Source organism: Culex pipiens, chromosome 1 (genome assembly GCF_016801865.2).
Source record: "Culex pipiens pallens isolate TS chromosome 1, TS_CPP_V2, whole genome shotgun sequence".
Lineage (NCBI taxonomy): Eukaryota > Metazoa > Arthropoda > Insecta > Diptera > Culicidae > Culex > Culex pipiens.
This window is the reverse complement of record NC_068937.1, coordinates 68,399,895-68,411,945: the sequence shown is the minus strand read 5'-3', so window position 1 is coordinate 68,411,945 and position 12,051 is coordinate 68,399,895. Positions and strand designations below refer to the sequence as shown.

Sequence of the window (12,051 nt, the reverse complement as noted above, 5' to 3'; positions counted from 1 at the left end):
AAATTTGTTTTGTTTTGATTTTAATTTGACATTTCAACTCGCCAAGGTTCTAAAGGTCATGGTAGGATCGCGTTAATATATTGACAAAATGTCGATCTGTTAACAAAGTATTTTAATGCATCGATAATGTATTGACCGTTCTGTCCGACCCCTAGGGCTTGAAAGGGTTAATTAGCTCGAGGCTTAACCTGCCAAACATACGAGAATTTCCCCTATTCTGATTATTACCTTTTTCTGCAAAATGGTACAAATCTGGAGTTTTTTAAAGGACCTTTTAACATTTTTTTTCCTTTTTGGTGTTTTCGAATATAAACAAAAACTCTTGAAATTCTGTTTGAGTATATTTATACATAAAATCTTTTTATCATCGCAGTCTACCTTGCTACCGAAATTCCGGTCACAATTGTGACTGGAATTAACCTTTAGTGACAAATGAGTAGGGCTGCCGCGGGCTGCCGTCAAAACGGAACTTTTGATATGGAGCCTAACATTTCAAAAGGGCACATAACTTTTGTAAACAATAGTGTATCCCTTTCACTCGAATGACAGTTTACATAAGGTGTGAAAGGGACACACTCTTGCCTAAAAAAGTTATGTGCCCTAATGAAATGGCAAGCACGATATTGAGAATGATCACCAATTTTTAAAATATGGGCTTAACCACGGCCTTAATCCTTGCAAACACGCATTGACCTAAATACCTAAACCCGAGGAGCTGCCTGTAGTGAGATATAGATGTCGCCCCCTGTTTGCTCAGAATTTGATTCTGAGTCGATATGTATACATGAAGGGTGGTCTAGGAGGTCAAAGTAAGCAGTTCGTTTTTCGAGTGATTTTATAGCCTTTCCTCATTGAGGTGAGGAAGGCAAAATCCAGCTTTCAGCAAAATCCACAATTAAATAAAAAGAAAACAACCAATTTTGAAAAATCTCAAACGATTTCTCATCCGCCCTTTTTGCATGTTTCTCCTGTACTACTCAACGAGCACAGCCCTGCGTACCATCGAACCGGTTCGCTCTTTTCATCGACAGAGCTGTCAAAAAATCCCATCATCAAACCGCTCTCGACGAACTCTCTCGGCGCGCCGATGATGTAAACAAAAAACATGCGACTGTTGCGGGATCGCTCGAATTTCATCACAAAAATTTTTCTCCAAAATTTTATTGCGTTGGATTTTCCTGATTGGTTTTTTTTTTGGATTTAGTTTATATGGTTTTAGCAGTGTGATCGAACCTTCATCATGACTTCCGCGTTTAGCTCGAGTGATGCGGCCGCCATCGAGCGCCAGGTGGACCAGGTTGCGTCGGAGGAGGTCCGTTTGGAATCGTTTTGGAATTCCGACGAACGGGACCAGCTGGTGCAGTGGATTCGTACTAATGACTTTACAAAAGTAGGTTTGTATCCGGGTTGTTTAATTTGAAGTTTAAATTATTTTGAGGTTTCAATCATTTTAGGTCGCCTTGCAATTCCCGGACGTGCTCCTGCCCTTCAGCGCCGTCGTGGCCAACGAGCTTCAATCCGCATCCACCGCCGGAATATTCATCCTGGGGGACACTTCGTACGGGTCTTGCTGCGTGGACGAGGTTGCCGCGTCGCACGTTGGTGCCGACGCCGTGATTCACTTTGGCCACGCCTGCCTCAGCCGGTCGGTTCGGCTTCCGACGCGGTACGTGTTCCTGCGCGGTCCGCTGGATGTTGGGAGCGTGGTCCAGGGGGTGAAGGAGGTTCTTGGGGAGCATGAGGGGAAGAGGCTGGGACTGTTTTACGACGTTGCTTACGATTATTGTGTCGGGGAGGTGGCGGAACGATTGAAGGAAGCTGGCCGGAACGTTACCGTGGGGCAGTTGGCCAAGACTGGGGAGCAACCGGATCTGCTGTGTTGGAAGCTGCCGGGCGGCGCGTCCTTCGATGACGCCGTCTGTATCTTCATTGGCCACGACAATCAGAGCTTCTTCAACACCGCCAACGGAATCCGGGCGGAACAATGGTTCCGGTTCGATCCAGCCACGAGCCAGCTTCAGCAGGCCAACCCGCTCGATTCGCGCTGGATGCGCCGTCGCTTTTACTACATCGAAAAGTGCAAGGACGCGACCTCGCTCGGCATCGTCGTGGCCACTCTCACGGCCGCCGGCTATCTGGACGTGGTCAACCGGATCCAACGGCTAGCCAAGGCCCGCGGCATTCGCAGCTACATCATCTCCGTCGGCAAGATTAACCCGGCCAAGTTGGCAAATTTCGCCGAAATCGATTGCTTCGTCCTCGTCGGCTGTCCGGAAAATGATCTCTTCACCTCGCGGGACTTCTTCAAGCCGCTCGTGTCCGTGTTTGAGTGCGAACTGGCCTTCAACCCGGCGTGGACCGGTAAATTCCCCGAAGGGTACAGCACCGACTTTGCGGACATTCTACCGGAGGGGCGCCTGCATAAAACCTTTGACGAAGAAGCGGCGAAAAATGCCCCCGCGGACGTAAGCTTGGTAACGGGAAAAATCCGGAACGCAACGACCCAGGACCAGGTGGTGGTGGGCAACGGAGAATCCTGTACGGATGTGCAGCTGCGTGGAAGGAACGAGGTGGCGCAGATTAGCTCCGGGGACGTTTTTCAGGGAAGGGAATGGCAAGGGTTGGAGCAGAATCTGGGACGGGACGAGCCGGCGCGGATTGAGGAGGGTCGCAGTGGGGTGCCGATTCGGTATGACAATGATCCGAAGGAGGGGTGAAAAGGTGACGGGTTGCGAGATTTTGAATAACAATTTAACGATGTTGGAAAAATTACGTTGTTCAGTTAGAATTTGAGAAACTCCAATTACCCTCTCCACTTGGTTTTAGGGTCGCTGTAGATTGTTAAAGTCTGTGAAAATAACTCAGGGTTAATTTGGATCGCTTTGCGGTTTTCGACAAAGTTGTATGTCATAAAATTTTACATGAGAATCCCACACTTGTCAATGATCCGACACATTTAACGCCACCTTTTGGTGGAATTTTTAATTTCTTGCTTTTCGCCGTACATTTTTGCGGATTTTCTCATGCAAACTTCAACGATTTAAAGCGACCTTAAAGAGCCTTAACCGATTTGGCTCAAAATTGGCACAGTTACTTATTTTTTACCTAAAGATTCGAGCCAGCGGGTATCTCTTAAGATTTTCCAAAATATTTTTTTGTCACCCTACTCTCCAGTCATCTTTTACGTTTTTTTTTTCTTTGTTCAAGAAGTTCTTTTGATCAACATCAGTTCCACACAAATAATTACTTTTCTTGTTTATGTGTTTCCCGTTAATACTTTTTATTATTTTCATTGTTTTGTGTGTTTTCTTCTGATAGTTACTTCCAATTTATGTGGTTTAAACACCCTTTTGAAAAATAGGGCTTGAAATTATTTGATGGTTTTAACAATTTATAAAAAAAAGTGTTGTGAATTATACATTAAAACAGTTATCTAAGAATCGTTATAGGAGCAATTCTCTACCAAAACCGGAAATGGATTTTATTTGTATTTTTTGATTTGGCTCAAACTTTGTGGGGGCCTTCCCTATGACCAAATATGCTATTTTGTGTCATTGGTTCACCCACACAAGTCTCCATACAATTTTGGCTGCTGTCCATACAAAAATGGTATGTAAATATTCAAACAGCTGTAACTTTTGAGTGAATTTTCTGATCAATTTGGTGTCTTCGGCAAAGTTGTAGGTATTGTTGAGGACTTTTGAGAAAACGAAAAAAAAAACGAAACTATTGGCACTACGCCCCCCGGGGCATGGCCTTCCTCTAACGTGGGATTTCTGCTCCAGCGCCTCTGACGAGACAGGAGAAACCGGGACCGACGTTTTACTTCACCATCCGATAGAAGCTCAGTGGATAAGGCGGGAATCGAACCCGCGTCTCATAGCATCATCGGGATCGGCAGCCGAAGCCGTTACCCCAAGTAAAAAAATAGGTACACGGAAAAAAAATTTGAAGATTTTTTTATCAACTTTTTTTTACTAAAACTCAATTTCCCAAAATACGTATTTTTTGATTTTCGAGATTTTTTGATATGTTTTAGGGGACAAAAATCCGCAACTTTTGAGCCATAGAGAAACATGGTCAAAAAATCTGCCGCCGAGTTATGATTTTTTGAAAAAATAGTGATTTTTTGAAAAAATCGAAGTTTTATGCAAAAACAAGTTTGACATTACTTTTTAATGCAAAATTGAATTTGCAATCGAAAAGTACTTTACAGATTTTTTGATAAAGGGCTCCGTTTTCAAGATATAGCCACCGAAAGTTTGATTTTAGCGAAATATTTGTAAAATGTACTGTATCTGCGTAGACGTCGGATTTGGAATAAAGAGATGTGTTCAGCTTGTTGTCCAAAAAGGAAAGAGGGCGCGATACATGTTCGCTTCTTTATTTATACCTTTCTTACATGTGTTGGTATTGGTTACATTTGATCGCACTAACGTCAAATGACATTATGCGGAAAACCGAGGGATAGGACAATTCCTTCACCCTTTAATAGGAAAATACAATAAGTACAGTTAATAAGTTTATCAGTTTAAAATATAAAACAAAATCAAAAGTTAATTAGATATGAGAACAAAACAGTCCTGAATGTTCACTAATAATTAAGAATAAACAATTCTGAGTTCTTCGAAAGAAGGTCACCAGCAAATAAGCCGCCGTACTGCTCCTTGATCGATTTCCATTCATCGACATCGACTTGTATCGGTTCGCCGAGACCACCCGTCGAAACCGATATTCCTGGCCACATCCAGCCTGACTCGACACCGTGTTGTATCCAATGCAACCACCCGAACGTTGCACCCGACCAGCCATGGCCAGCCGCATGCCCATCGACATTCCATGATTCACCACTCCAACGGTAACGCTTCTTGGTTGCAGTGTGCTCCATTTCTGTTGTAATGATAAGAAATAAGATTTAATAATAATGATCAAAATTCCAACATTAAATAACAAATATTGGATACTGAAACAATCAGAATTACAAGTGCATAGTCTATTAACTAGGCAGTTTGACAATCCGTCATTCATCACGTTACCAGTTTTAAAGGTGTTTAAATTGTAATGTTGTTTATATTTGTAGCACATACTTATGTTTTGTTTCATCAAACAAGCAAAAGAAACTTTTCTAATTCCAGTCTTGGCAATCACCCTTTTCACCACCCTTCGAAAAATTTGCCTTTGCAAGGAACAAAATATTTTTACTTTCAGCAACCAATGCCAGAAAATTTTCTCAAATATCAGGTTTTCTATCAAAATTTTATCATTAAATATTACTTTGTTATAATACATTATTTGATGCCTTTGCAATTTTATAAAACACAGCTTCGCTTTTGATAGACCACCATCGTAAAAGTTAAAAGTATTTACAATATTTATCAACAAAAACAAATTATGGAATTCTCCATTCGTCAATTGAATCGGCTCTATAAAGAGAATTTCAAGCAGACATTTTGATAATACGATGACATTTGTGTTGTTGCAGCCAAACAATTTCATGTCCAACATTTGTTGTTTCTTGATATAGTACCAAACATGAGTTTTCCAAAACAGTTTCATTGATCTGGCATAGATGACTTGTAAGCATTTCTTATTCTCGCTTTGAAAATCCAGCGATTCTACAACTTTGTCATTTAACAACCAGCAATCGTCCACAAATTTTAGATCATGCCGACCACAAAAAATGTTAACAAAGCGATTGTCTAAAATTTTAGCCCATCCTTTACACAAAATCAAAATAGATTGCATGTTTGCAATGTTCGTCAAAATTGTTACCATCTTTGTGTACTGAAACAACGTGTTTTCCATCGCTTTAACGCCAACTCGGCTTAAAATCACAAAATTCATCATTAAAATTGTTAGAATTAAATCAATGTTTGGCATAGTGCACTCGTTTTCCAAATTTTGCCAACATAGCATAAGTTCAATTAAACTCAAATTGTTACTGTCAAATTGCCGCTCTGAATTCTCAGGAACCTTGTCAAATAAAATGTAATCTAAACTAACACACTTTAAAGTTTCATTAATTGAAACCAAATTTGGAGTTAAAATCAAATCTTCATGATTATTATCAACATTTATCTCAATTGCACAATCAACATCATTGCCAATCAGCAATTTTTCCGTAAAACTTTCATAACTGTTAAATTGCACATGTTTCATGTTTTTAAAAGTTTCAAAAACAAACTCTAAAACAAGATTCTCATCATTCTCGCAATCTGAGGTATTTTTAAAATTAGCTTCAATTGTATACTGTAATTTATCTTGTTCAATCGAACCCACTGTATTATTCACTGCTAAATGTTGCTCCTTTTCCAAATCATCACGAATCAAAAATAATTCACCCAAATTAAAATCAAATTTTTCTTCCCAATCCGGGGCATGCACAATTTCGCCTTCCACCTTAGTTTCACTTAAATCTCTTAAACCATCAAACAGTTTATCATCCCAATCCAGGGCACTATCACAATTTACATCAATATCACAAAAAGTTTTATCAAACAAACAGTTTAAATCAAAAAACGAATCATCCTCCCAATTTGGGGTAAATAAACAATTTAGATCAATATCAACATCATGCAAGGAAAAAGTGCTGTCATTTAACAAGCAACTATCATCAATTTCCAATTCAACCATTTGGTCCTCTATTTGTGTTTCATCCAATTTAACATAAGTTGTGTTCAAAACAGTAAAAATTTTCATGCATTGATCGTTATTATCTTGAATGTTTTCTATTTGGTTGAACATTTCCGCATTTGCGTACTCAATGTCACCACTTTCGTTGCAGGAATAATCATCTGCAGTACTCTCACCCATGAAATTCACAAATTGTTTGTTAAAGAAATCAAGTTTGAAGCAATTTTGCTTAGAATGACCCATTTTCCCACAAAAATCACACGAAATTCTAGTCTGAGGATATCTCCTATCATAGCTTTTGTCATAATACCTTTGTTGTTGTGTTTGGTTATTGAACCTTCGGTTGGAATTAGAATTGTAGTTTATATAAGGCTGAAATCTTGAATTGTTTTGCCTTTCTGGATAATTTTGCCGTTGCAACCCATCATTTTGTCTGTAATTTCCGTACCGTGAAGACCCTTGTCTTTGTGTTGTTGTCTTTTGAATGTAATGAATTTGTTCTGGTGTAAAGTAATTGTACTGTCCCAATTGAGATTTCCCTGATTGATTGTTTAATGCTTTAACGTTTTGTTTTGCTATGTTCCATGTTGTGATGAACTTGTCCATCTTGTCCAAAGTCAAACCATCCTCCTTCAGCAAATTCTCTTTGAGATTCCCGTCAAGAAGACCCGCCAGAACTCTGTCCATGATGGCCACGTCCTTAAACGCCCCAAAACCACAGAATTCCGCCTGCAGCTTGACCGACTGCACGAAATCCTCATTGGATTCGTCAGTTTGCTGGTTCCGTTGACTAAAACGAAAGCGCTGGACTAAGTCAGGCTCCGTTTTGTCCAATTTTTGTTTTAGTTTCAACACAATGTCAGCATAAGAGGCCTTATCCAGCTCATCTGTGCTGTAGTGCAATTTTAATTGAGAAAAAAGAAACGGACCACAGATCGTCATGAAATGCGATTTATGACGATCATCCGGCACTTGATTTGCGTGAAAGGTATAGGCTAGTCGATCGGACCAGTCCGTGAACGACGTGCCTTTTCTGAACATCTCAATGGAAGAGGCAATCCCGTTCGAACCCATGTCTTAAAAAAATCAAGAATAAAATCAAAATTTCCAATGAAAGCAAAATGGAGAGAAAAAAAAAATCTCAATTACTCCGAAATCCAGGGATCGAACAAAAAAAAAGCTTTCTACTCACCAATCTCCGTCCCGGCCTTTGCCAGCAAGCAAAACAAACCCCCAGTAGATGACTCGTCCTTCGATCAGCGCACCAGCACCGAAAATCGTCAGTGCCCGGAACAGCAGAAGAAACTCCGCCGTGGCCAATAAGCCCCACTTGCGTTTCAGCTCCTCCAACAACAAAAGAAAATCAACGCTCGCCGCGTCACGTCGCCGACCAGTCAGCGTCCAAAATGGCGTCCGATGATGAAATTCCACCGACTACCGCACTTCCGCAGCCCCTTTTGTTCACCAATCGACGTGACACACTCCCGATGCCGGTTCCTGAACCGTGCGCAGATTTTCCTCGCTAGTTGCTCGCCTCCTGCCGGTTACGCCAAAAATGCACCGCACACACCGTCAGATCAATTTAGCACACGAATTCGCCGATAACGTGCCGGTTCCACACAAAAAACCCCGCCGGGAATCGCCCACCGCGACCAGCAACGACGTCAAAATTGCTCCCAAAACCACAGCACTCCGGTTCAATCACTGGCTTAACAACCTCTGCTCACTTGGCGTCGCTGCTCGCTGCTCGACTTAACAAAATGGTTGCCGCGGAGACGCTAGCAGTCCCGACACTGGTGAATTTGCAGCTTTTTTTTTTTCTCAGCGATTTTTCGCTAGCACAAATGTGAACGACTTAATCCCCCGTGAGGAAGATAGAACTTTTATTACCGTCCACACCGTCACTCCAACGAAAGAAAATCACCGATTTATCGCCGCGCAGTTCTTTAATTCCTCGTCGCTAATTAAAATGTACTGTATCTGCGTAGACGTCGGATTTGGAATAAAGAGATGTGTTCAGCTTGTTGTCCAAAAAGGAAAGAGGGCGCGATACATGTTCGCTTCTTTATTTATACCTTTCTTACATGTGTTGGTATTGGTTACATTTGATCGCACTAACGTCAAATGACATTATGCGGAAAAACCGAGGGATAGGACAATTTGCAGTTTTTCAATTTTTAAAAATAGTGACCATGAGTGACCATTTCCAAAAATATTTTTTTTGAAAAATTCAGAAAATTTGCTATAAAATTTTCTAAGTGTCATTGAAGATTGGACCTCTGTCACGCTTTAATCATAATTATGCTTTATTTTACGAAATCAAAAACTTTCTTTGGATATATGTAAATTACATAAAATCAAACACTTCACTAAACTGATTAAACTTTCACCGGACCAGGTTCCAAAATGACAAGTGCCCAAGACCATCTAACACTTCTTGATCCAGCAGCTGGCGGATTCGTAGCCCGCCCTTGATGTCCAGGGTGAATCTCTAGACACCGCTACACCGCTTGTATTCTTTCGTCCGGACTAACAGCTCCGGATCGGAGCAGATTCCGAGGAAGACCTCTGGCCGGAACCTGATCCTCTGAAAAATATTGTTAGTTAGTTTAAATCAATTGTTTGGGTTTCTCTTGTTTTTACTTACCACCAGCGCACAAATATTAAAAAAAACGATGAAAATTTGCTGGCAAAGGAATATTTCCTTCCGAACAGCAAATTTCGCACCACCACCGTCCGTAGCCATCTTAGAAATGAAGATTTTTTCGCCACACGCTTTCATAATCAAATCATTACAATCTAACGTGATTTTCACCTCGAAATCAAAGGAAATGTCAAATGGGGCAAATCCAAGTGGATTTCATTTGAATATGAAGTGAACAGCATGCGAGAAATAAGTGAAAGGTCTTTCGATAGCGATCAGCTGGTTTTTAATGATTTTCACATCCATTTGAAATGTTAAACATGTGTAGGTCAAAGGAAAAACACGTGAATTTATTGTGTTGATTTTTGGAGACACTCACGTGAAAAAACACTTGAGATTGCAATGTTGGTTTCTTTCAGTGAAGTCATCCCGCATAGTCCACAACCATACAGTCACCATTTGTCGAATGATTTTTCCTAAATGATCTTGATAATACACCAGATAGGGTGCAACCGTACATTTTCCATTCCCCAAACAATCCTACAATTTATTAAATATTTAAGATAAGTGTAACAATTCGGGAAATAGTACCATTTTAATTTTGTTATATGGTCGTGACATTATATCAACAATATCACAAATGGTAACCATACCAGAAAAAATTTTCTTATGATTTCGACAGTTTCACCTTTGGTATTTGATTATGCGGGATGCACCCAATTTTAATTTGCTAGAAAAGTGACAAAAATAATTATTTCAGTTGATTGCCTATGGTTAATATACTTATTCTACTATACTTACATTTTTTAAACTACCTTCTGTTCGAAAGAAAAACTTTTAATGACCCTTATTTATTTTTAAAAGAACGAGCACAAAAACTCGTCTTTCTGCAACTCGCCATTTTGATTTCTGACCAGTTCTCTACATTCGCCATCACAGAACAAAACATGCGATTTTAACGTGGTTTTCACTTGAAAATCAACAGAAAATACGAATGGGGCCAATCCAAGTGAAATTCATATGAATCAAGCATGAACATCACATTAAAGCATAATGATGTAACTATGGTTGGTATCTAGGGGTTGGACAGAATTAATGTGTTAACAATTCGTCAATCTATTGACGACGGTTTTGATATTTTCGTCAATACTTTAACGAAAAGTTGAGCCGGCGTTCCCACCGTGTAGTTTAGACCTCGGGTAAATTTGACAGCTTATTTTTTATAAACAAAAACATGTGTTTTTTTGACTCGTGCTCAACAACAGGTAAGTTATGTTTTATAATTATTTTAGATTGCTGGAAAAGCATTTAATCCTCACAATTTGTTTAATGATTCGACCGGTGCCATCTCTCCGGTGGAAATTACGACCTCAACAAGTGTCCCGAAGAGGAAACCCAATGCAGGAGGAAACCGGCGAGTTGACGCCGGAGCACGAACCGCGGTCGAGTCGACGAGGTGTTCAATAGCTGATCATCGTTCTGCTGACCACACTATCTACCTGTACGGTGGATGTGGAGGAAACCACCTGAGACTACAAGTACTTGAGAATGTTCTCGTACCACATCAGCACCAAAAAGTGGAACCACATGCTGCCACCCATCCGTCGCCAGTCCCCACGTGCAGAGTACCAAGTCGCTGGACGCACTTGATGCTGTTCCATCATGAAAGTGAACTCGATGTTGCTCTGAATCTCTGTAAAAAACTTTTTCTTCCAGAAACGCTACAAACAGTACATCTTTGGCAGCAAGCGTAGCGAAGACTGCGGTGTCCAGCTGACCAGTCTGATTCCGGAGAATGTCGGTACGGATGCGATAGACGGTGACAAGGGACCTTGGACCTGAACATCAACTCATTTTGATTGTATCCACAGATGCACCAGATCTTTTACGATGCCGCGAAGCAGGTTCTCTTTTGGTTCGGTGGCAATCTCGGCATGAACTATAGAACTTCCGGCTAGACGTTTTCTGGATGCAACGGCTGGGGGAACGCATCTAATCACCAAAGACGGCCGCCGCCGACGCCGATGATTCCAGAATTCCGTCCGGCTTCCGGCCGCTGTTCACCGTCGTCTTCAGCCCTCTTCCTCCAGCAAAGCTAACGACCAGCTGATGAAGTTCCTAGTTGTTCAACAAACTCGCAAAGAGTCTGTGCCAGCTGAAGAAGAACATCAGCAACTTTGTGCTGCTGTAAAAGTCCTGGAAATGCTTGCATCACCCCCCGAATCCGCAATTTGCGAGACGAGACTGCTGATCGCATATGTGTTATATTTTTTTATATCGATTAAACTAATCAAAACAAAGCCCGAACAATCCCCCCCTCCCCCCAGCCACCCTCACCAAGATTTTTATTTTGTTAAGATAAAAGATGCTTTCCGTCTATCTATGTTAGTGCATTTATCCTAGATAATTCGAGCAATTTTAAGAATTTTAGAAACATTCAGTCACTGCCGGTTCTTGCCAAGACCGCGCCAAGACGATGATTCGTTCAGCTTGAGGTGATTTCGCTTTTCGACGAGCTCGGCTAGGAAGACCAGATTCTCGGGGAAAGCGACCGTGCTGGGACTTGAGTTGAATGTTTCGTTCGCCAATGCAGCCGACCTGCTTCCAGTCCGTGTACCAGCCGGATTTGGCAATTTGGTAGCTTGAGAGACCCCGAAGTAGAAGCCAAACTTGAGCACCAGAATGCTTTCTGCGATCTCGCCAATGAAGTGCATCTTCAACACCGAGATGTCCTGGCAATTCGGACTCGACATTCCAGGCAGCAGGCGTGGCCG

The 12,051-nt window shown here is 41.3% G+C and overlaps 1 protein-coding gene across 1 annotated transcript; it reads left to right on the top strand.

Moving 5' to 3' along the window:
* Positions 1–1,110: 1,110 nt before the first annotated feature.
* LOC120431099 (2-(3-amino-3-carboxypropyl)histidine synthase subunit 2-like) lies at positions 1,111–2,778 on the top strand. The gene is made up of 2 exons (XM_039596254.2): positions 1,111–1,390; positions 1,455–2,778. Exons 1-2 carry the CDS (start codon positions 1,241–1,243, stop codon positions 2,715–2,717), a joined length of 1,413 nt encoding a protein of 470 aa, XP_039452188.1. The 5' UTR covers positions 1,111–1,240; the 3' UTR covers positions 2,718–2,778.
* The last annotated feature ends 9,273 nt before the right edge of the window (positions 2,779–12,051 follow it).